A 26,492-nucleotide genomic window follows, 5' to 3' on the forward strand; every position below is an offset into this window, starting at 1 on the left:
ACAAAAAATAAAAAAACAACATTAAAAATTCCACAACATTCATAACTTAGAATGGGGCTGGATGAATCAACAGCCCCAGGCCTGCCGGAACAGCCAGGTCTTGGTCACTTTGCGGAAGGCCAGAAGGGTAGTAAGGATCCGGATCTCAACGGGGAGATCGTTCCATAGGGCCGGAGCAGCTACAGAGAAGGCCCTCCCCTGGGGAGTCGCCAGCTGACATTGACCGGCAGATGGAATCTGGAGGAGGCCTAGTCTGTGCGATCTAATAGGTCTCTGGGAGGTAATTGGCAGGAGGTGGTCTCTCAGGTAGCCAGGTCCGATACCATGTAGGGCTTTAAAAGTAACGACTAGCACCTTGAAGCATGTCCGGAGACCAATGGGAAGCCAGTGCAGCTCGCGGAGGATAGGTAGCAGAATGTAGCAGGAAATGGAATTTTTGATTTTGGATGTGACATTTTCTGGAATGAGGCATATAAACTCACAGCTGATACTTTATGCTTTATCATATATATTGGAGATTCATTGTGATCGATACGTCATGGTTATGTTAACTGCTATTGTAACTTCTGTGAACCACCAAGATTGCAGTGCAATAGAAATATTCATTTTTTTCTTCTGTTCAATCATGTCTGATTCTCGGAAACTGTCTGGAACAATGTTTTTCAGAAATGGTTTGCCATTGCTTCTTCCAAGAACTGAGAGAAAGTGACTGGCCCAAGGTCACCCAGATGGCTTTGTGCGTAAGGTGGAACTAGAACTCATAATCTCCCAGTTTTCTATCCTGATGCCTTAACCACCACACCAAACTGGTTCTCTAGTTTCTAGTAATACAAATATACATAAATAATACAGTTGGCATGACTCATAGCTATATAAAGAGTCCTGATATCCATTAAGACACGTAGGCATATAATAGCTATTTCCCACTTGTCCATGAAGATCACTATGGCTATTCCTGATCAATTTATTTTTGACAATGAGAGCACGGCTGCAATAAAACAGCCATCTAAACACTATCGTTAAAGAACAGATGGGATATACGGAAGAAATATCGTTAATTTAAAACATGAATGATGGTGTAAAAAGAAAGAAAGTATGAATCTTTTCCATAAAAATATTACAGGTGTAGAAAGTGATAGCTTTATATCTTTTCAACCCAAGCAATATACAGGTATGTATTTCAATGGTCACTGACTTGTAAAATTTAATTCAAAAGCTCAAGGTTCTTTTGAACATTAAATATATCTTGTATGGAATTTAGGCAACCCAGGTTTATCCGTTGGAATAAAGGCTGCAGTAATATTTCTTGAGTTTAGAGTTTTTTTAGAGTTTTATTTCATTTGTATGCTGCCCTTTTCCCTAAAGGGACTCAGGGCGGCTCACAACTCAAACAAGGGAAGGGGGATGCAGACCATTGACAACAACACAAAACAATACATAATTAAAACGTAACAATCATACCATTCGAGATAGGGGCAACGATTCTTTAGCCCCAGGCCTGTCGGAACAGCCAGGTTTTAAGGGCTATGCGGAAGGCCTGGAGGGTGGTGAGGGTTCGAATCTCCACGGGGAGTTCATTCCAGAGGGTCGGAGCAGCAACAGAGAAGGCTCTCCTCCGGGTAGTCGCCAGTCAACACTGGCCGGCGGATGGAATTCGGAGGAGGCCTAGTCTGTGCGATCTAATCGGTCTGGTGGAGGTAATTGAAACTTATTTTGTAAACAGAATCCTGCAAGGGATGAAAATAAAACCTTCTACATGTTAACAAATATGTATGCAGGCATAAAGTCTCAACGGAATTGGTTCAAGTACAGTGAATGGATAAATGTGGGAATAATTCAATATACATCATTATAGCAATAAATCATTAACAAAGATAGGGTTTATACAACATTGTAATGCATTATGAAATCACCATCAAATGCCTTTTCAGTTATGAAGCTGAGTATTTTTGTATGTCTAAAATTAGTTCAGAGAGTTGGGTGTCCCCAGGGATAATAAGGGATGTTTCTCACGAAATTGTAACCCAGAAAAATCACCAACCTTCCTTCATTAACATAAACCCTTTCTCTTAACTTGATAATTCCAAATTGTTTTCAAAGTGTGAAAACTCTCTGAAGCAGCTCAAGACAAACAAAACTTTTAATTTGAAACCATTCTGTCTTTGAAAATTAACCCCATTTTGCATATTGAAATACAATTATTAGGCTCAGTTCATGAAGTAATATTTATGATTAAGTCACTTTGGAGAAACCTGACTAATTATGTGTTGTATCCTTCATTAACTTGAAAGATGTTGGTAAATTCTCTTGATATTTTAATGAGCAATTTCTATTTCATTTCCTCAAAGCATTGTTGACTTAATTTTTCTTTCCGTTGTTAGATGTCAGCTTGTTTTCTTCTGTTTTCAGATTTTTTAAAGACAACTGGTGGTTTATTTTAAACCTATTTAGTTATGGGTAACTTTTCCCCCTTTTCCATTTGAGAATACTTCATTTCTACTAGTGTAGTGTAAAGATCTTCCCTACTGGTACAATTGGTTTACTGTTACACTTTTACCTCGGTTCTCTGCTTTTACTGCTTTATATATGTTATTTTTAAAAATGTCAATAAACCATAACAAAATCTTACTTATTTTCTTTCATTATTCTGCTTTGCTTCCACTGATGACTCTTAACTTCCTTGCAGACTGGCAGTATGAGGGTAAGAAGGCCAACTGTGAAACTTCCTGAAAATTGCTTGTCTGTTTTTCACTGTGGCTCTGTTTAAAACTTTGTTGAAATTCCATTCAGTCTAATTAGAGACTTGTGCTGCAATTAAATTTCAATTATGTGTCTTTCTCCTGTGAAGCTTTAATTATGATTTATTTCTGTAATCGTTTCTTCTGTTTTTATTGTGGTTTAAATTACCATCGCATCATCTATGTCTAGAAAAACCCTCTGTTCCAAACTAGTTTCTGTTTAGCACAAGACGTGATTAAAAACAAAACAATGTTGTTTATTGTGTTGTGTTATGGTAAAGGCCTTGTATTTGTAGATATGTTCCAAACATATGAAATTTAAGAAGCAAATTATAGTAAAACAATGTACGTTGGATTTAAAGAAAAATATACTCCTGGATAAAGTTTTCTAAAGAAAAACCTTGTGTTACATGTAGTCATAATTAAGAGTCAGGTAAAATCTGGCTGAACATTATGGAAGTTGATAGCACCGAACACAGATTGTTTTACAACTTTTATTCACCGTACTTTGTTAAAATGATTACCAACAAATTCTGTCTTGCATGCCAAAATTTATAGCCTGTAGAATAACTCTTATTTTTATATTTATAGACTGCAAGTTGGCCAGGGCAGGACCTCCAGCAACAATAGTTCCAATTGATGAAGAAAGTCGGAATGGTGAGTATGTATCTAAATTGTGAGACTATTTCTTATGCCACCATAAATAATATATACGTTTATTAACAGCAACAAAATGGTTTTGTATTCTGTTTTCTGGTATATTGAGTTGGGAAGTTTACATGTGTCATGTCCCCATTGGAGTCTGACTCTGAGATGGAAGACGAACAGCTGACAGAGAGCAGGAGAATGGTTCCGTTGGCTGGGGGGGAAACTAGGGAACGGCAAAGTCAGGCTGGGCAGAGCAGGGGAGAGTTAGAACAAGGGAGAGGGGTTCGGATGAAGATCAAGGCCCACCCCCTTCTCATCCTAGAGAGTGCAGGGAAGAACACAGAAAAGAGCAATGGGTTGCGTGACTTACGAGGAAGGAAAGGATCCCGATTCCCTTCACAAGGCGCACCTGGGGATGGAATTTAAAGGAGAGGCAATAGGAAGGGCCGTTTGTCAGGAATGAAGGCCAAGTTCACCTTGTGTAGAGCGGTGGCCTGCATTCCTGACATTCCTCCCGACTGCTTGAATTATTGACGACCTTTGGTGTGCTTATCTCATCCTGCTGGAATTATCCTTCACTCCTGGGACTCACTGTCATGTTCTGCTGGAGTGATGAACTCTGTTTACTGCATTTTGGCTGGAGTATTTGCAGGTTTGTGGAAGACATTTTCTCCAGGCCAGAGAATGAAAGGGATGTTGAGGGCACAGTTGGTGTTAATAAAGGGACTCATACTGGTTCTCTGGCTGTTTTACCTTTGGGCCACAACTTGGGTCATCGCAACATGCTTTTCAGTGATAAATCATTTGCCTAATGTGATTGCAAGTATTAATCTGATGTTTTGCTCTTTAGCCGTTATTGAGAACTGAAGGAAAGACATAACATCACAGGTTCAGGAGCAAATGGACATCAACTAACATGTTTTTCAGAGTATAAGACACTCCTTTCCCCCCCATAAAAGTGTGTGGAAATATTGGTGCATGTTAATACACCAAATACAGCCATTTTGGGGCTCCCGAAGCCCCATCCCCGCATCCCATTTTTGTGAAAATGGGCCGTTTTTCACAAAAACTGAGAAGTTTTGGTCTTCCCCCAGTCCCCAGCAGCCCTCTGCAAGCTTCAGCAGGGCTGGGGAAGGCAAAAGTGCCTCCCTTTTTGCTAAATCGGGGTGTTTTTGCCTGCCCCCAGCCCTGTTGAAGTCTGCAGAGTACTTCTGGGGGCCGGGGAAGACAAAAACTTTTTTCCCTTACTTATCTCTTTGAAATCTTGCTGTGTCTTATACACTGGTGCGTCTTATAGTCCAAAAAGTATGGTAATTGATTGGTTTTAGAACTATTGTTTTTTGCTTTCAGCCTTATTTGTGTGGTTTTCAGGCTTCGAACCAAGGCATTCTGCATGACATTGTCCTATGCATTTAAAATCTGAATTTTAGGAGACGTTGCCATTTTAATTAATGCATTTGTACAGGGAATCCTCAACTTACAACCATTCATGTAACAATGATTCAAAGTTGCAATGGTTTCAGAGAGAGTGATTTGTGACTTGTCTTTGCACCATCCTGGCAGATCTCAATCGGGTACTGGCTCACATTTGCAAACATTTTCAGGAGCATGTGATCACTTGATCATGATTTTTGACCTTACCAGCCAGTTTCCAACAAGTAGCATCTATCAGGGAAGCTGGATTTGCTTAATCATGTTGATTCACTTAACAATTGTAGTGATTCACTTAATGACCTTGCTGAAAATGGTTGGAAACTAGGGTCAAGTCACGTGATGTCTCACTTAATGATCCTATTGAGTCTTAATTGTGGTTCTAAATCAAGGATAACTTATATACTAAATCTGGATAAAAGCATTTCAAAAGGAATGAAGGAATGGAGGTGTTATCGGAAGCTATCAGTCTGTGGCTGTGGCTGTGACTGTGACTGTGGCTGTGTGATATGTGTGTGTATGTGAGGAGGAGGGGTGAGGAGGATTATTTATAAAAGTTTCTGAAGTATTTTTCCCTTATTCATCTTTTGGAAAATAACCAAAATTGTTAATTCTCCCAAATAAGAAAATGAAATAAGGGAAGGCCATAATATTTTGAAATTATTTCCTTACAGTGGATATGAAATGCTTCTATCATGTGCTTCTATTATGACATTTGGAAATTTGTAGATTTTGAAAACTATCATTAGGGAAGGCATCCAGGAAGTAACGCAGTACACCACTGTTTGGAAAAGTTATTGTTCAGATTGAGATTTCCTGGGAAAATTATAAGGAGACGAATAAAAGAAGTAAAAATAATAATAATCTTGTTTTATTCTGAGGATTTCAATATCCAATAAACTGTGGTGCTTCTGTTTGGTGTAAACTATGAACAAAGTTTCTGACCATCTATGTTTTTTTAACACATACTGCATGTTCCTTTTGTCCTGTTTCCTGTGATCTTGTTCTGTGTTGATCTTAAAAAGCAGGATAAGAAGTTGTATTATTGTATTGGTGACTAGTCTTAAAAAAAAATCTTCATTTTTAAGCCAAAGGAATGTATCAAAAATTCACCCCAGAGACATATTTTAACTAAGTTGTACTGCATATGAGTAGTGAAATACAGACATGGTCGCTCAGTGGCTAAGACGCTGAGCTTATCAATCAGAAGGTCGGCAGTTCAGCAGTTCGAATCCCTAGTGCTACATAATGGAGTGAGCTCCCGTTACTTGTCCCAGCTTCTGCCAACCTAGCAGTTCAAAAGCATGTAAAAAATGCAAGTAGAAAAACAGGGACCACCTTTGCTAACAGCGTTCCATGCACCTTTGGCATTTAGTCATGCCGGCCACATGACCACCGAGACGTCTTTGGAAAGCGCTACCTCTTCAGCTTTGAAAGAGAGATGAGCATCGGGAATGACTAGCACATATGTGCAAGAGGAACCTTTACCTTCTTTTACCTTTTTATGAGTAGTGAAATTATAAATAAACAATTTCAACTTTTCATATTCAATAATGATATGTAAAAGATGAACAAGATGTGTCATAAGTATTTTCCCCTAGTATTCACCTTGCCCACATATAGGGGATATTGCACGTTATAGGAACCATCTTCTCCTATGGTAACTGACCAGATTATTCAATCTTGCAGGGTTGATGTGCTCAGGGTTCCTTCAGTTAAACAATGCAATCTATCAGGATCCCAAAAATGTTTCTTGTCTTTTGCAGCACCTGCTCTCTGGAATGAGGTCTCCCCACCCAAAATTCTCCCAAAGGTGCTTTTTCAAAAGGCAACCCAGATTTTGTTTTTCCTTGGAGACTGACAGGTGGAGGATGGGAGGATTCATATTCCTCCATATTCCTATGGCATAGTCATCTGGTCATTAGCACTCTTTCTGAGAGTCATTGAGGCCACTTGGAGGTTTATTTGTGTCCTCAGCAGGGGTGGGTTTCAGGCGGTTCGTGGCGGTCCCTGTAAGTAACTTCCGGGAACGCCGAAGGATCTACCCGCCCGCCCGCGTTTCTTACCCGGTTTTGACGAGTTCTACGCTTCCACGCATGCGCAGAATGCACACAGCGCCTGCGCGATCCTCCAGGAGCAGCTGGAGCATCGCACAGGGGCTAGTACGCATGCGTGCACTGCGCACGTGCACGAGGACACCATCGGCCCCGTTCCAAACAAACCGGTTGGAACGGGGCGAGAAACCCACCCCTGGTCCTCAGGCACATCGGAATCGTGCAAATAGGTATGGAACCTCACCGGAATAGCTAAAAGGACTGATATTGTGGGTGATATTGTATCACTCCCTAAAAATCATAGGGGGCTGTTCAATCTTACCATAAACGGGCCCTTTGAGCTCTCATTCAAGCCAGCAGTCCTCTGTGTCCAGAATGTGGATTTGCTGTCTTCAACGTAGTGCCCTTTGTCTTTTAATTTCAGATGGACTGCTGAATCTTGTCCTGATAGGTTTGTTCTCCTATGGTATGCTGTGTGTTTGTGAAGTGGTTGTTTTGTTTTTTTCAATGTACAGATCTGTACATGTCTCATATACAATGTACAACTGCATTGTACTGCATATCCCATTGCCCAGTTTGTATTTTATCCTTGGGTATTTTGGGGTTTAAAGTGTCCATGTTTACAAGAGCCAAGGTGGCGCAGTGGTTAAATGCAGCACTGCAGGCTACTTCAGCTGACTGCAGTTCTGCAGTTTGGCTGTTCAAATCTCACCGGCTCAGGGTTGACTCAGCCTTCCATCCTTGTGGGTAAAATGAGGACCCGGATTGTTGTTGGGGGCAATATGCTGACTCTGTAAACCACTTAGAGAGGGCTGAAAGCCCTATGAAGCGGTATATAAGTCTAACTGATATTGCTATGTTTAAAATCTAGATATCCCCCCCCCCCAAGATCTAGATTACACCTCCCCCCCAAGGTAAAAAGACTAATAGCTAATGGCTCTTCAGCTAGTGCCAGCCCTTGAAGGTAGACCAGACTAGGAGACCACAGCCATAAATTTCAAAACTAATTTTATTATAAGGTTACATTACATTAATAGATTTTTTTTCAAGTCTGAATGTGTTGCCACTCCCTCTCTTTAGCTTTATAAAAACTAGGGAGGGTCCTGTCTGAGTTGCTTTCTCAAATTACCTTTCTCCCCTGGACTCCAATTTCTTTTATATGACTTTTGCCTTGGTTTCAGCTCTTCCTCTTGTTCTCCAAGGTTATTCTAACACCTCACATTATATCCACGCCTTTGGTGAAGCGGAGGAACATCCTCTTGTTTCATTCCCATCTGTTGTTCACATCATCTTTTATCTTTCTAATTGGTTTTATTGTTTCTCCTTGTTTGAGTTGTCATGAGACACCCAGAGCTGTTGGGAAGTCAGACAGCATAAAATCCGATAAATAAAAACAAAATAGAGGGAATCCAACTGAGTACAAGTTTTCCTTAAGGACTAGTAGAAGGAAAATGGCTCCCTACAGAAGGTGTGATGGAATCACAGGGGAACAGCCCCGTGACCCGTCAAAACCGCGTTCCACAAAAGCGTGGTCGACGAAATCGCGTATGTGACGTCATCACAACACGACGAAAAAGATCGAAAAATTGAAATAAAAATTAAATTACAGCAAGCCGATTCACATAAAGGTAAGGGTTAGGTTAAGGGTTAGGGTTAGGGTTAGGTTAAGGGTTAGGGTTAGGTTTAGCGTTACGTTTAGCGTTAGGTTAAGGGCTAGCGTTACGTTTTTCGTTAGGTTAAGGGTTAGGTTTAGGGTTAGGTTTAGGGTTAGGTTTAGGGTTAGGTTTGGGGGGGTTAGGGTAAGGTTTTCGCTTTATTTTTACATTTTTCGATCTTTTTCGTCGCGCTGTGATGATGTCACATACGCGCTTTCGTCGACCGCGATTTTGTCGTCCGCGGTTTTGTGGTGGAACCCCAACAGCCCAAGAGGCATATATGGAGGGGACTTTAGTTCAGTGTATTGGAAATATATATATAATTGTTTTGGTCTTTGGAGGATTTTTTTCTGACTACTTTTGATTTCAGGACAGAGTTTCTATAAATTCAGGGTCTGCTACCTTATAATTGTTCTGTGCATTTCCAGTGGTAAACCCTTTCTCTTTTTAAGTTCTAAATTAATAAGGCCTATGCTGAACACTTATCAAACAGTATATTTTTTAAATATTCTTTCTTCTTGGACAACTCCCTGAATTATTTTCGCTCAGTCCTGCTTCAGCAACAGTGCTTCAATCTACACAGGGCATTCTGGTAATAAATGGAATGATAATCAAAGATACTCTGTGCAGATATTTAATTATTTAAAATAGATTTCATCCTAAGTTAGATGGAAGTGACATGCATCACTTCGCATAAGATTCTTTTGATTTCAGTGAAAAGGAAACACTGCAATTAGTCTGCAAGGTTCTTAGAATACTAATCCACCTGTGGTTTAAACGCTTTTAAAATTTTAGGGCAATACATTGAATAGGTTTTCAGACACACTTTTAAAATAATGAAAGAAAATCACAACTGTTTAAAGCATTTTTAAACTCTTACAAGCTACTAAGCACTTTGCATTAGAAACCATTTATGCTACCAATTCTGGATTGATAGTTATAGACAGAAATCCATTATTTATAAATCAGTCAGTTAAAATGACAGGTATTCTGTACTTAGCAGTAAGAATATAAGAACTTCTGAACACAAATAAATGTTTTTATGGAAGTGTATAATAAGATTTTTTTTTAAAGTCAGATATTTAAGGACTGTGATATTTCAAGAAGGGGGAAATAACTGAAAAGTCACTCAGAAAGAAAACATAAAATGAGACTTTCTTTACACATTTTCTGACTTAAAAAAGATTCAGGCTTTAAGCAGAATATATTCTTGCTTTTAAAATTACAGTAGAATGAAATTCTCTTTTATAATAAACGTTCCAGCTCTTCTAACTTTGGAGTAGACATTGACAGAAACTCGAGTGAAATTTTTCTCCAGAAAAACTGTGTTAAAAGGAAGACACCATGTTGATTAGGAATTCAATAACCAGTAGGCCAATCAGCTGCTTTGTCCACTCTTAGCTACTATATCGATCAATAGCAATAGACTTATATATCACTTCATAGTGATTTACAGCCCTCTCTAAGGAGTTTATAGAACCCAACAATTTGCCTCCGGATTTTACTGGCGTTAGAAGGATGGAAGGCTGAGTCAACTTGCTGTTGGTCAGGATCAAACTCATGGTAGTAAAATGCATTCTAACCACTGCACCACCATAGCTCTTCTAACCATGATAATGCAAACATAAAAAAGATATGTCATGGTGTCACGGTGCAAATGCCTTTCTTCATCACTTGTTTTTTCTTTGCCACTTCTTCCTGATGTCTTCTGCCCACTTATCTGCTTACTTGAAAAATTACAACTTTGCTTGTTACAATATAACTGATTTAGTTAAATCAATAGGAGTTACCAGTTCTGACAACAAATTTAATATTGCTCTAGAACTCTGCCAAGAAAATAAGGAAACTTTTAGTGTACAGAAAACAAAATAAAGGAACAAAATAAATTTTGACCTGAACTAATTTATTCAGTGAGACATCTTAATAATCACATAGCACTACGTTACTTTAAACACATAGAGGCTGAAGAAATCTGTCGAAAAGATAAATATTCAGAGATCCCCTACTACTTAGTCAGAGATAAAGGTGAATCCAGAGAAAATGAAGACATGAATAATTTAGAGATGAACTTTCTCTATAAAAATGCTAATATCCTCCACATTTATAGGTACTTGCCATGATGGCATAGATGTAGGATCCATTTGTATGCTCTCTGTAGAGATCCAGTAATCCAAGTAACCCATCTAAGGATGATCAAATGAACATTTCTCCAATTTGAGAAAAAGAATTGTCTTGGTAGTCACTCCAAAATACTATAAACATGAGCCTCATGCAAAGACAGAACCAACAAAACAAAAAACAAAAACCCCAGGATATCATCCAATAAACCACTACATATTTGTCCAAAATATCAAAAAAAATATTTGATTCATGAATCTGAAGAAGGGTATAGGACAGTTAGCTAATCTATGGAACTTTATGTATAGTGTATATACATATATACTGTACACACACACACACACACACACACACACACACACACACACACACACACACACACACACACACACATATATATATATATATATATATATATATATATATATATATATATATATATATATATATATATATATTTACAACCCCTGGTAAGCCCCAATTATGGGAGGAAGCTAACTGCTTCCATCATCTGTCAATCGGCTCGTCACAAGAGTCCATCACGACAGAAACCCAACATTTTTACTGTTGCCTTTGTTATATTTGTGTTTTTTTATTTGTGCTGATAAATAAATAAAGGGAGACTAGTATAGATCTATTTCAAGCTATTTAGCTCTCATCAGCTAGCCATACCCTTACTGGGATTTGAACCTGGGTATGTATGTATGTATGTATGTATGTATGTATGTATGTATGTATGTATATATGTGTATATATAATCTATCTATCTATCTATCTATCTATCTATCTATCTATCTATCTATCTATCTATCTATCCATCCATCCAATTACATGATAGAAAGGGTTACCACTCAAAATCAAGCTTGTGTACTAAAGGGTTAAAGTACTAGAACAGAATATATTAGAATATTTTTCAGTGTGTTTCAGATTTAAAACCACTTATGTATTCATAAAAATAATGATTTGAGTGCTGCTTCATTGTAAATAACTATTCTTTTCAAAATAAACATGTTCCTATTCTAGTTGCTTCATTAATGCATCATATTTATTTATCCATTTTTTTCAAATGTATTGTATATAGGCACCCATCTCACAAAGCAAATGATTCTGGGTGGTGTGTAAGAAATTTAAAAAACCCAATAATAAATTAAGTTACTATTATACATTAAGCTACTATTATAAATTAAAAAACATTAAAATATGCAAAATTCAGTTAAAAATAAAATAATGGTGAAGGGCTATGAATAATAATGGAGTCATCCTATTAATTTACCAATTCCTTGGGGTTCCCAGACATGATCAAACATCTACATTTTCAGGGCCATTCAGAAAGTCAGGACTCATCTTAGACCAGCGGTTCCCAACATGGGACCCAGACCCCAGAGGGAGCCAATTTGATTTTTAATGGGTGCAATTTGAACCTTGTTTAAACCAAGTCAATGGCCTTTTAGGCTTCTTCCACGTGAGTAGAGTTCACATTTTCAGTAATGTAAGAATTATATGTCACTGGGGGTGGGGGTGGGGCATCAGGATTTTAGAGACGCTTAGGTGGGGCGTGGCCAAAAAAAGGTTGGGAACCATTGTCTTAGATGGGGGGCTACCTCAGTGCCACAGCTGAGAAGACTCACCATCTATGGCCCACTTTTTAAGTAGGAACACTAGATTTGGCCTGACACGTAAAAAAGGTACAGAATTCAATTTTTCTGAATCACGTATTAATTCATATCTGGACAAAGGTGGGTCCTATCATAAACCTAGAAGGAACCCCAAATGATTTATTCAGCTTGTCTTTATACTTTATTTGGTTACAAAAGCAGGAAATGCTTTATATAAAATAGATAAAAAGCAAAAAAAAAAAAAAAACCTACAATGTCGTTGCTCACAAAGTACATTTAGAAGCATATTTGGAAAGCAACAAATTTAGAAAAACCATTGGGCCAATCTGCGGTTTCTTATCATGCCTCTCCTGAACTATGGACAGGTACTGTTCTGAACACCCCCCCCCCCCTGGCCTATGTATAACCAGAACACAGGCTTGGCTGTCTGCCACTATTTAATGAATGTGATAACCAGTCCTTTGGCTGAAGGCCCAGACAAACTCACGTCCAAAACAATCGGTTGGCAGCAACCCAGAAGCTCCAAGAAAGCAATGCAGATAATTCCACAAGACACGACTAGAACACAGATTTCTTCAATAATAGTTCGAACGGTTGTTTCCTGCAAATGTCCCCTCCCAACGCCTCACTTATAAACCCTCTTGGAAGGGGCCCAGGCACAAACACCCGTGCGTAATTATTGTCTATGAGACTGCCTACGGAGTTGCTGCTTCCATTTCTCAGCCCTACACAATCTCGCATCAGGGACAAACTGCCTCTGATCTTCGCCACTGCTCCATGAATCAGGTACCTCCTTGTGGCCAACCAGCCTCTCTGGTCCCTGCTCCGAGTCTGAATCCTGCCCAATCCTCCTGTCGCTGACCTGGCCTACTGACACTGTACACAAGAAGTAACATATGTCTGTACGTTGTGTCATTAGCGGGGCCACCAGAAGTTACGGGAGATCAGGTTCAAAGTCTTGAAAAGGCCAAAATGTCCCGCCGCCGGATTGTCATGGCACTGCGAGAGAATAAGTCCCCGGAGGGGCCCCGTGGTTACATAGAGTCTGTCCCGGTACCTCAAGAGGTCATAGTCAAAAGTCCATGGGGAAGCCGGCTCTAACCCTGCGTTCCGTTGCTCCACCCACTTTCGTGCCACTGCATGTCCTGTATCCGAGGCCGTAACTGCAGTGAAGGATTCGACGGGCAAAACTGTCTGGGATGGAAGCGGGATGGAAGCCACACAAGTCCAGTTTTGTGAACACCGTCACCTTCCGGAGCCGCTCCAGCAACTCAGGAATCAGGGGCAAAGGGTAACAGTTGTGTACTGTGGTCACATTCAAGTGACGGTAATCACAGCAGAGTCTCAGATCCCTGGTCTTCTTCTTGATGAACAAGATTGGGGCAGACAGTGGTGAAGACGTGGATAAAACCCTGGACAAGGTTCTTCTCTAGAAAGTCCAACAATGCAGCCAACTCCGCTTGGACATGGAGTACAGGTGACCCACAGGGAGCTTCGTGTCGGGTCAATGGGGCAGTTATAAGGCCAGTGCGGTGGCAGTTGGTCCGCCTCCTGCTCGCTGAAGAGGTCCGCAAACTCCGCTAAGTCCAGTGGCAATGACACCCTGGGCGAACTCAGCACCTGGCCTGCACATATGTGACGGGTGTTGCCGACACATTGTGGCAACGGGAAGCCTAGGCACAAGGGCTGCATTGCGGCCTTGATAGGCCCAGACCGAAGTTTCCGGCCATCAATGGTCTCGACCAGCATCGGTGGGTCTACCGGGCACAAAGGGATGACATACTGGTCACAAATGCCTCTTCTATGAAATTCGTGGTAGCCGCGGAATAGACCAGGGCATGGGCTGGAATCCCCGGTAGACTACCAGACAGACTACCTGTGTGCTGCCAAGATCAAGTGCCGGGAGGGCTGTCAATCAGTCCTCTTCTCTCAGACTGATAAAAAGCTGGCATTGTCCCAAGAAAACTGGAAACATGGCTTAGTTGCCGTCAAACTTATCCGGCATAGCAACCGGACATTTCCTCCGAGGCCCGGGGGGGTTGAATGCCCTTGAAGCTGAGCAGCCAGCAAGGCCAACTGCTGTGCAAGTTGGGTGTTTTCGCATGTAGCTGCTCCATGGTGATGATATTTACAGCTTTTGTTTTAGGGCAGGAAACAAACTTTTCTGACCCCCCCTTGGCCTGTGAATAAACCAGAACACAGGCTTGGCTGTTTGCCACTATTTAATGAGTGTGATAACCGTCCTTTGGCTGAAGGCCCAGACAAACTCACGTCCAAAACAATCGATTTGGCAGCAACCCAGAAGCTCCAAGAAAGCAACGCAGATAATTCCACAAGACACGACTGGAACACAGATTTCTTCAATAATAGTTCGAACGGTTGTGTCCTGCAAATGTCCCCTCCAAATGCTTCACTTATAAACTCTCTTGGGAGGGGTCCAGGCACAAACACCTGTGCGTAATTATCGTCTATGAGACTGCCTACGGAGTTGCTGCTTCGGTTTCTCGTCCCTATGCAATCTCGCATCAGGGACAAACTGCTTCTGATCTTCTCCACTGCTCCACGCATCAGGTGCCTCCTGGTGGTCAACCAGCCTCTCTGGTCCCTGCTCTGATTCTGAACCTTGCCCAGGATCCTCCACATCTTCCATGGCAGACTCATATTGTTCCTCACTATCCAAGTCCATCAGCAGCTCAACCGGATCCTGCTGGGCCACAACAGGTACATTTTATTACAATTCTTTTATTCTCTTTAATTCAGCCATTTCAATGCAAAAATGTGGATTATTATAATCCTGATCAATGTAGCATGCCCTTTCTACTGGAACTGGAGGAGTGGGAAGAATTTTTTTTTCTAAATTTCCATAGTACATATTTCTATATTTAAGGCATACAAATATGTGAGTTAAACAGTTCATTTTAAGTACTATATTATATGAATGGGACCAACACTAGCTTTTAATCCTAAATTGCCTTTACTAGCAATCAGTGAAATGTCAGTCCAGATCTAATACAAAATACAAAATCATTGCCTGTATTTGTAATAATAATCATTTTAATAATTTATTTTTCACTTAAATAAGTTTTCAAGGAAGGAGACAGCCTCAGAAAATCTTTTTGGTTCTAACTTAAGTTCACAGACAAATTTCTGAATTGTTCTGTAGCAGCAGCAAGGCATATTTTCAAACATTTAACACAAGAATTGAATGTTTTGAGAAATATTTTTTTTAAAAAAACCTTGATCTGAGGATAAGCAATACTTATTTTACCAGGATAAGGAAATGAATACATTTTTTTAGTAATTTATCACAGCAGGAGCTAGCTATGGCTATATGTATAAATTCCCCAAGCCTTATGCTGAATAAAAGGACATAATTTTGCATCACATATGTGCCTGCAAATCTATTTATTATAACAGAGAAATCCTTACAAGAATTTGGAATATAGTTTTTTTTGTTCCTTTTTTGCATTATGAAATAATCTGTTGCTTGTGGGAAACCCTACTTTTCCTGGAATATGCTATAGGGAATAGCATGAATTATTAATATTTGCCCTTGCTTTTCTGTGCACAAAGCCACCTGCTAGCCATTTAGTTACAGCTAGTATAAAATTCTAGGTCCTGGCAGGCTTTCTTGAGTTCCTTTAAATATGAAAAAAGTGAGCTATCTGTTGGCCGAGAAGAACAACTCTTTGATTTCAGTAGAGGCACTAACTTGCACAGCTGCCCTTAAGTCTACAACTTGAATAGAAAGTAGGCAAATGACTGCCAATTACCCATTAACATGTGACTTCTCCCTAATTTTGTTTCTCTTAATATAAAACCTCTGTTTGTGGTAGTAATTCAACAGTTCACGTTAATTTGCACCCTTTATTTAACAGTTTCTAAACAATTCCCCCTTTTGTAATTGCTGACTTTTTCCCCCCTTGGTATATACCCTCAAACATTTGGGGTTTATTAATATGCCACGCTTAGTAACACTTGCAAGCATTATCTGTTTACACTGATTAATCATTGATTCTTCCAGTTTCTGACTCTTATCTTAATGCATCATTTAAAGGGCTCTTATTGAAGACATACATATATAGAAAAAGAGAATTTATGTTGCGCTCAAAACAGATGACAATTTTTGAGTGGTTTGCTCAATGACAAATTTAAAAAAGAAAAAGACAATACAGCACAATACATTAATGCACAACGTAGTATGACACAGTGTAGTCAATATTTACCTACCGTATAAGGTAGACCAGAAATCAAATTCATAGGAAAGTTCAAATGCTGGCTATAATAGCAGAATCTTGAAATGTAGCTCATTCTGTTTCTTTATCCACTTTTGCCTCTCTTCCTTGCCATAATTGTAATGGGTTGTGGTACTAGATTGGTTCCACCACAAAACCGCGGAGGACAAAATCGCGCTCGACGAAAGCGCGCATTTGATGTCATCACAGCGCGACGAAAACATCGCGCTGTGATCGAAAAATGTAAAAATAAAGCGAAAACCTTACCCTAACCCCCCCCAAACCTAACCCTAAACCTAACCCTTAACCTAACCCTAAATCTAACCGTAACCGTAACCCTTAACCTAACGCTAAACCTAAAGCTAACCCTTAACCTAACGCTAAACGTAACCCTAACGCTCTAACCCTAACCCTAACCCTTAACCTAACCCTAAACCTAACCCTTACCTTTATGTGAATCGGCTTGCTTTAATTTTAATTTTATTTCAATTTTTAATTTTTTTCGTCGCGCTGTGATGACGTCAAATGCGCGCTTTTGTCGAGCGCGATTTTGTCCTCCGTGGTTTTGACGGGTCACGACTAGATTAATATTTTAATTGGCTCTTTTGGTTATACTTTGGAATAAGCTAACGGTGGAAAGTTAGTATACAGGATGGAATAATAAATATGATGGGTATTGACATGACTACTGCATTGGAGAATACCTCTAATTTCTTCTAAGCTAAATCCTCTCTGCTATATATCCCAGTACTTCAGAACAGTCATGCAGAATTGTTGGTGTGTTAAAGCAGAAGATTTCTAGAAGTGGCATTCATTTTTTTAGAAACCAGTACTGATGTGCTACTAAATTAATTCCTAGAAGTCGCTAGCATAATTCAAAGGCAAACCAATGTTTTAAGTTGAAATTCAATTCATTAATATCTCAATGTGCAAATAAAAAAAAATGTAACAGAGTCAAAAAGTCAGTGCATTAATGCCCCATACCATTTTAGTTGAGTTTCTCATAATGAAACCATTGTATTAATTTTCATGGCTTTAGAGCTTTTCTGAAGCTTGTGATTCATGTTAAGTTTGACAGCATCCATTACAATTTTATTGGTTTATAATTTCTATGTGCAATTTCCATGCATAGGATTCCATTCTTAGCATCCTGAAGCTTTTGCTATGTTTAGACATAAGGCAAATTAACTGAAAGAGAGATGAGCACGCATTTTCTTTTTTTAAAAAAATATATCTTCTATTATCTATTTTCTATCCTATAGAAGTCGTCACTCCGAAAGTGTGAAGTCACACTGATTCTATTTGGGATTCTGCATTTATCAGTTTTATGTTTAAATTATTTTCTCACTAGCAGATCTGAGTTATCGAACCATGTCCTAAAATAACAATAATCTTATTTGCTCTAGGAAGATAAGGCATAGAGCTCTTTTCATTCTCATTAACTTAATTCAGTTATTTAACTTTCAAAAATTAGTATACCTACTATGAAAAGAGAATGAGGTGGCTGGATGGAGTCACTGAAGCAGTCGGCGTGAGCTTAAATGGACTCCAGAGGATGGTAGAGGACAGGAAGGCCTGGAGGAACGTTGTCCATGGGGTTACAATGGGTCAGACACAGTGGTGGGTTTCAAAAATTGTTCGAACCTACTCTGTGGATGTGGCCTCCTTTGTGGGAGTGGCTTGCCGCCCATGTGACCGGATATGACAATGCCGACGACACGTGTCAGAACCACCTTAAATTACCTCACACATAGCACTGGCATGCATAAGAATATGATGTAAACTTGTTTTTTAAAAGGCATCTTTGGTTTGCGTTAAAACAACTTCAACACACGCAATATTCTGATTGCACCACAAACGCAGTAGTCATCCTTACCTTCCACAGAGGCACTGAGTTTTATAAATATGAGCATGATGGTGTAGAATAATCCTATCCAAGGACCAGTGGTGGGTTTCAAAAAATTTTGGAACCTCTTCTGTAGGTGTGGCCTGCTTTCCGGGTCCACTGGTGGAACCTCTTCTAATCGGTTCGGTACATTTGACGAACCGGTTCTACCAAATAGGTGCAAACTGGTAGGAACCCACCTCTGGTCGGACACGACTTTGCAACTAACAACAACTATTAAAACACCACAAACCACATATTTTTCAGGAACAAGCAATTGGGTTTAGTTACAACCAATAATAAATGACTGTTTTTTGTTGAGTCATTTTTACAAAAGCAATATATGTATAATTTTACAATTATATGGAATATATGTATAATTTTACAAACAAATATTTAAAAAAATTCAATAAGATCTGTGTAAGACTGGTAATATTTTTCTAAATTGCCAATACAAATCATGGGCCTTGGAGGAACATGGGAAGGAAAACTGTATTTTGATAAGCTATTTAAAATAAGTACTTGGGAAATGTTATATGCTTTCCATAACAATTCACAATTACAAAAAAAAATATAAAATTACATATTTAAAAATTATATTTAATTTACTTTTGTAAAAATGACTCAACCAAAAACAGTCGTTTATTATTGGTTTGAACTGAACCCAATTGCTTGTTCCAGAAAAAATATTTGTCAGGAAAAACCTTCATTTCGTTTTTCAGAGTATACAACAATTACTCCTGACACAGACACACTCAAAGAGCATGTAAGGAACAAAATTAGAAGTGTAACAAAATGTTTGAAGTGGTTAATTGACTACATGAAGACTGCACTTGATGACAGAATGACTTACTATAGAATATTTGATTATTAAATATAACCCAAAATTAAAAGTAAACATATAGAACAAAGGTTACAGACTTTTAAGGCATGCTATATTTTTCTCGAAAGGCTCCTGATAGGAACTAGTATTCTAAAATCCCAGTGTTTTATTTCATTTTTCTTACTATACTTTGGTCAAGTTAGTTCTAGTTATTTGAATTGGATTTTACTCTTTGTAGTTCAGCACCTAACTCACCCGATTTAATCACTGGCCTTTGATTTTACTGAATTCTATTGAGTTAAGTGCTTTTACTCAATGTAAGTTTTATTTATTTGTTTTGTCAAGCGTGTATAGGATAATAGATGTAAGTATATACAAGATTATGAGTACATGGAATGGATAAATGGGGTAGTTATGGCAGGGACAGTAGGCATGTTGGTGCACTTATGCATGCCCCTTACAAACCTCTTAAGAATGGGGTGAGGTCAACAATAGACAGTCTAAGGTTAAAGTTGTGGAGGTTTGGGGAAGAAACTACAGAGTCAGGTAACATATTCTAGGCATTGATCACTCTGTTGCTGAAGTCGTATGTTCTGCAATTGAGTTTGGTATGGTTTACCTTAAGTTTGCATCTATTGTGTGCTCATGTATTGTTGTGGTTGACGTAGTCATTAACAGGTAGGACATTGTAGTAGATAATTTCATGTACTACTTTCTTTGTAATATAGCAATGCCTTATCTTCTGAAACCTTATGTGATGTCCGGAATGCTTCAATTTTCTGCCAAAATATGTCACTTCCACAGGATTTACTAGCAAAGGAGAGATCAGAATTTCGAAAGCCTGGATTCTCTCTTGATCTCTGAGTTGGAGAGATTACTTAAAGCTCTCCTGGAACTGACCTGAAGGTTACAGTTTTTCAGTAAAAGCTTTTCCTTACCTTTGACCTAACTCCATTTACCCTATGTAACTATTTGATCTTTTTTACACCAGTAGGCATTTCAACCATTCTCTCTTCCTTCTTCTTTCTTCGCATAATATAGGCTTGCAACATTTTTCCTTACCTCATGACTATCAGGAGAGCTCTGAAAAAAAAACTCTTTTTTCCTCTTCTTCTTCCTTGGCTGACCAGTACAACTGTCTGCTTGGTGGGGAGAGGGAATAGCAATAGCAGTTAGACTTATATACCGCTTCATAGTCATTAACAGGTAGGACATTGTAGTAGATAATTTCATGTACTACTTTCTTTGTAATATAGCAATGCCTTATCTTCTGAAACCTTATGTGATGTCCGGAATGGACATCACATAAGGTTTACAGAGTCAGCATATTGCCCCCAACAGTCTGGGTCCTCATTTCACCCACCTCGGAAGGATGGAAGGCTGAGTCAACCTTGAGCCGGTGAGATTAGAACCGCTGAACTGCAGATAACAGTCAGCTGAAGTGGCCTGCAGTACTGCACCCTAACCACTGCGCCACCTCGGAATGAAGGGAGCCATAGGAAAACAGCATCCCCAGTCCCCCATCAATTGATAACTGGTACCCTCCCAGTCACTCCTACCTAGCCAGCAGCCATCCAAATTGCTTCCTCATGTTTCCCTCCTCAGCCACCATTGTCAAGAGATTTCAAATGTAGGCCTTTGTTCCAAAGTAGCCAATGCTGGTTGGGCTTTGCCAACAGGTGATTGGGCACAGGGTGGGCATCCCATTTAATTTACTAATTTAATCCTTTTATCAGTATTAGTATGTTGCAATTATAATTTCAGAATAGTTTAGAATATCTATTGGCTTCTCCAATACCGGATGCTGTCAAATACAGTTTTAAATGGGATTCTATGTCTATGAGAGCCGAGGTGGTGCAGTGGTTAAGAGTGCAGTACTGCAGGCCACTTCAGCTGTCTGCTATCTGCAGGTCGGCGGTTCAAATCTCACCGGCTCAAGGTTGACTCAGCCTTCCATCCTTCTGTGGTGGGTAAAATGAGGACCCGGATTGTTGTTGGGGGCAATATGCTGACTCAGTAAACCGCTTAGAGAGGGCTGAAAGCCCTATGAAGCGGTATATAAGTCTAACTGCTATTGCTATTGCTATTCTGATATCTACAGTGAGACCACTTTACCTGACCTCCAGCAGCCAAAGAGGGGAGTGGTCTACAATCAATTCTAGAGTAGGAAGCAGTTGAAAAATAAAACAGAGTGGTGAAGGACTAAGGTATTAAAGCTAATATATTTAACTGACACCACAGAAATCAGGTTTCTACTCGTCTGCAGCCACAGCAAATCACTAGGAGGTTTTCAGTCCAATCTACCTTGCAAGGTTGTTGTGAAGAAAAATAGGAGTATGGAGCATGTTCCTTGATTTCTTGAACAAAGATAGAATATGGATATGCATGCATGTTTGAATGCTGGGAAAGGGACACATAAACCAATGAAATATCCAGGCCTTTTTCATGCACCTTAAGTTGTTGTTTCTTTAAAAGAGTCATCTGATAAGTTGATTCTTTGCTGTTGGGTGTGGAGGGAGGGAGGGATTGTGAGAGTGGCTGGGAAACTGTCATGGAACATTGAAAATGAAGATTACAACAGCACTGAAGCAGCCACAAGTTCCCCCAAATTTATATAGAGCCGAGGTGGCGCAGTGGTTAGAGTGCAGCACTGCAGGCTACTTCAGCTGACTGCTAGATCAGCAGTTCGGCGGTTCAAATCTCACCGGCTCAGGGTTGACTCAGCCTTCCATCCTTCCGAGGTGGGTAAAATGAGGACCCGGATTGTTGTTGGGGGCAATATGCTGACTCTGTAAACCGCTTAGAGAGGGCTGAAAGCCCTATGAAGCGGTATATAAGTCTAACTGCTATTGCTATATCCACAGGAGCCATAGGTTTGGGATTTTGGACGCATTTGAGATACCTTGTTCAAAAATTATTATGCTATGATGCATAGTTTCATCTAGGTAATTAACGACAAGATTTTTTAGTAATATATAATGGTTTTCAATCTTTTAGTATAATTTTAATATTGTTTTATTGCTAATGCTGTTTCAATTCTTGATCGGAAGCAGCCCAGAGTTTGGTATGAGATGGGAGATTATATAAATGTTTTAAATAAATGAAATAAGTATCAAATAATCTCCTTAAAGATTATATACAAATCCCTAGTTCACACATGCGCACTTGATAGCATGGCAGTTGTAAGAGGGAATTAGAAAAGGTGCTTTGGGAATGGCCTCTATTGCCATTAAATCTGTTATCAGCTATATGTCGTGAATGGGATAGGGCATATATGTGATTGTGCATATATGTTTGTGCTGTTAGAGACAGATTTTCTATACCGTGTACGGGCTCTGGGAAGTTGGGGGGAGGGGAGGAGGTGGGGGGTTGTGGGAGAGGGTGGGGGGAGGGATATATACTAGGTTAGATACGATGTGTTAGATTTCAATGTGACTTCACATGTATACTGTTTTTCTTTAATTTCTCTGTAAAAATAGGATAAGTTAAATACATTGACATATAGTGGAAATACACCAAGGGGAGGAGGAGTGGGATAGAAGAAAGATGGGTAGAGAGGGCGGGAGAGAGGATGGGAGGGAGGGTGAGAAGGAAGGGAGGGAGTGGGCTGGGAGAGAGGAGTGGTAGAGGGGGAGGGGAAGTAGGCTAGAGGGGGATGATGGAGGGAAGATAGAAAGTTGGAGTGGGGTGGAAGAAAGAGGTGTATGGAGAGTGGAAGAGGTATATTGGGTTTCTATTTTTTGGGGTATTGTTGACAAGAGGAATTGCTGCGATTATTGTTTAATGTTGTATGGTGTTGGCTATGTACAGTATATATGTGAGTGTATGAAAATGAAAAAATGGAAAATAAAAAACATTATCTAGAAAAAATAAAAAAGAGACAGATTTTGTCTTTCTTCCAGCGTCTTGCCTATATTTTTGTCAGTATAGTTCCTATCAATATTTGTACCCTCTGCTATTTGATATCTGTTCTTTAAAGGAACCTTGTTTTAGTCCAGTGATGGGCAACCTTTTTGGCGTGGTATGTCAAAAATCGGCAAAAAATCGAGCATAACTCGCGTTGTGTGTCACTTCGACAAAAACATAATTTTGCGCAATTTATAGTTTAAACTACAAAAATGTATAATTGCAATATATAATTGTATTTAATAAACCAAAAACAAATTATTTAACATACCTGCTTAGTAACTTCTTTGTTCATCAGTCGATTTCGTATGTTGCCCTTGATATTATTGAACTTGTTTGGGGTGCCGTGAACCAGGGCTGTGGAATCGGCTGCTTCCAGCTCCACGTCCTCATCAACATGCCGCTCCAGCCCGCCCCTGCTATGAATATTCCTAGTGACGCGAGGGCGAAGAATATGAATATTCATAGCGGGGGCGGGCCGGAGCGGCATGTTGATGAGGACGTGGAGCTGGAAGCAGCAGACTCCACAGCCCTGCCATGAACTGAGATAAGTGTGGTGCGGTCGTAACCGACAGTCCCAGGAGTAGACTCTCTGTGCCGGCCTGACTGGAGAGAGGCGCGCACTGTTCCCGCGCTCCTCTCCTGTGGGTCCTCCCTCGCCGCGCTGATGACGTGTGTGCGCACGGCACACACGCCTTACCAGCAGCCCCTGCGCTCAGAAAGGGGAGGCGGCGATACAGTAAGTGAGTGTGGGCGGGGGAGATCACACGTCCCGCCCCCCCCGTTCCTCCAGCACAGATTCTTTCATCCTCGGCGGCTGTGCAGGAGCCGAGGATGAATCTCATGAAATCCTGTGCATGTCACCCCAAATGGCTATGCGTGTCAGCACTGACACGCGTGTCATAGGTTCGCCATCACTGTTTTAGTCTTAATTTACATTTCACCACGATTATTTTTAATTCTTCTAGTTTAATATAATTGTACATATATAGAAAGCTGTGTATATGGTGCCAGCAAACAATGCTTTGCTTCCAAGTTTATATCAAGCTCAATACAGGATATTTGCTGTAGATCCACATGCCAATCAAACATAGAAAAATTGGGTTATTTATGGAATGATTAAAATTTACCTCATTCACTGAATCATTTGCTGATGATTTGCTACATGCTGATGCAGTGTGTGTTGTTTTCTCTTTCCTCAGTGTGTTTTTTTTTTTTTTGCCAGTGTTTCTTCTAATTTTGAGTGTCTATTCCCAAGAAAAGGGACGCAGTGGCTAAGACGCTGAGCTTGTCGATCAGAAAGGTTGGCAGTTTGGTGGTTTGAATCCCTAGTGCCACGTAACAGAGTGAGCTCCCGTTAGTTGTCCCAGCTTCTGCCAAACTAGCAGTTCAAAAACATGTAAAAAAATGCAAGTAGAAAAATAGGAACCACCTTTGGTGGGAAGGTAACAGCGTTCTGTGAGCCTTTGGTGTATAGTCATGCCAGCCACATGACCACGGAGACGTCTTCGGACAGCGCTGGCTCTTCAGTTTTGAAACGGAGATGAGCACAGCCCCCTAGAATCGGGAACAACTGGCACATACGTGCGAGGGGAACTTTTACCTTTACTTTTACTCCCATGAATCTTATATATTAGAGCCGAGGTGGTGCAGTGGTTAAATGCAGCACTGCAGGCGACTTCAGCTGACTGCAGTTCTGCAGTTCGGCTGTTCAAATTTCACCGGGTCAGGGTTGACTCAGCCTTCCATCCTTCCGAGGTGGGTAAAATGAGGATCCGGATTGTTGTTGGGGGCAATATATGCTGACTCTGTAAACCGCTTAGAGAGGGCTGAAAGCCCTATGAAGCGGTATATAAGTCTAACCCCTATTGCTATTGCTATATTTTAAAGAGATTTGTTCTTAATGACATTTCTCATCTTGTAACCAATAAAATTATTCAAAATTAAAGGACCAAAATAAGATCATAAAGCTACTTAGAAAAAGGTGCAGCACAGTGTTACACTTATGTTCCTTAATATTGTATAATGATTTTTTCTGAAACAATCAGAGTCATATCTCAGTTGCAGTTACAATTAGCTAAATTTCAAATGTAGTTACCACAAAAACCAGTTTCTTAACACAGAAACAATGAAGATTGTAATAAAAGACTGCCTATAAAAACAGTGCACTATGAAATACATAATACCCAATTACATTATACATAACATTAAGGGCTATAAATCCAATAATCACAATGCTAGAGAGTTATTTTCCATAACGTTAACTTTGCAATTTTAAAAATATCAGAAGTGCAATTTAAATAAAGGGTAAAATGTCAAGCCACTAATACTGCAAATAACTTTACAAAAGCAGCAATATTAAAGATATATTCTTTAATCTATTGGTTTTTATTCATCATATGTTCTTAATTAACTTTATACACTGCAACATCAAAGTAGGCCCCTCTGCATATTTATTGAGAAATTAATGGTATCATGTAAAGAAAGGGTGATTCATATGATCCTTGAAGTAGAATAGGAGAAATTAAAGCATTAAAGCATATTATATACATACATACATACATACATACATACATACATACATACATACATACATGAATGATAGTGTTAAAAAGGCTCAATTTGCTAGTCCCATACAATTTTTCCAGTTCTAAGGTAGTCTTCTAAACAGTCAGTGAGAGAATTAACAATTTAGGTTACCTGCGAGACCACCTACTGCCACCGGTAGCCTCCCACCATCCAGTGCGATCCCACAGAGTTGGCCTCCTCAGGGTGCCGTCGGCCAGTGTCGGCTAGCGACGCCCAGGGGGAGAGCCTTCTCTGTGGGAGTGCCTTCCCTCTGGAACGAGCTGCCCCCGGAGCTTCGTATAATCCCCGACCTCCGGTCCTTCCGGCGTGCCCTAAAAAGTTGGCTTTTCCAGCAAGCCAGCCTGGCCTGAACAAAACAAAACAAATTATTGATCACTGTTAATTTTAATCGATTTTTTAAATGTTATTGTTAATATTAATTGGGTTTGTTTTTGGATACTCTATCTAATTTTCTTTTTAACTTTTGTAATATGTGGGGTTTTTTTTAATGTTGTACACCGCCCTGAGTCCTTTGGGAGAAGGGCGACATATAAATCCAATAAACAAACAAGCAAACAAACAATTTATTTTTCAAATTTGTACAGCCCCTAATATCACAAAAAGCATTTCTGGGCAGCATATAATGAGCTGTAAAACAACAACTATTAAAAACAACAGATATAAAGATATTAAACGCATTAAAAGGTAAATATTCTAGAAACAAATATGCATTAATGTAAAGAACCTTTTGTGGTTTGGGTGATTGAGTGTGTGAAGTATACAGCTTAACATTACTACAGGGGTGTCAAACTCGC

The 26,492-nt window shown here is 39.7% G+C and overlaps 1 protein-coding gene across 1 annotated transcript in view; it reads left to right on the forward strand.

Moving 5' to 3' along the window:
- The window catches only part of PCDH15 (protocadherin related 15), a 532,120-nt gene that overhangs the window by 116,456 nt on the left and 389,172 nt on the right, over positions 1-26,492 (forward strand). Inside the window, exon 3 of the mRNA XM_032231542.1 lies at positions 3,330-3,395. Within this exon, the coding sequence (XP_032087433.1) occupies positions 3,330-3,395 (66 nt within the window). The remainder of the gene's footprint in view (positions 1-3,329; positions 3,396-26,492) is intronic.

Source organism: Thamnophis elegans, chromosome 15 (genome assembly GCF_009769535.1).
Source record: "Thamnophis elegans isolate rThaEle1 chromosome 15, rThaEle1.pri, whole genome shotgun sequence".
Classification (NCBI taxonomy): domain Eukaryota; kingdom Metazoa; phylum Chordata; class Lepidosauria; order Squamata; family Colubridae; genus Thamnophis; species Thamnophis elegans.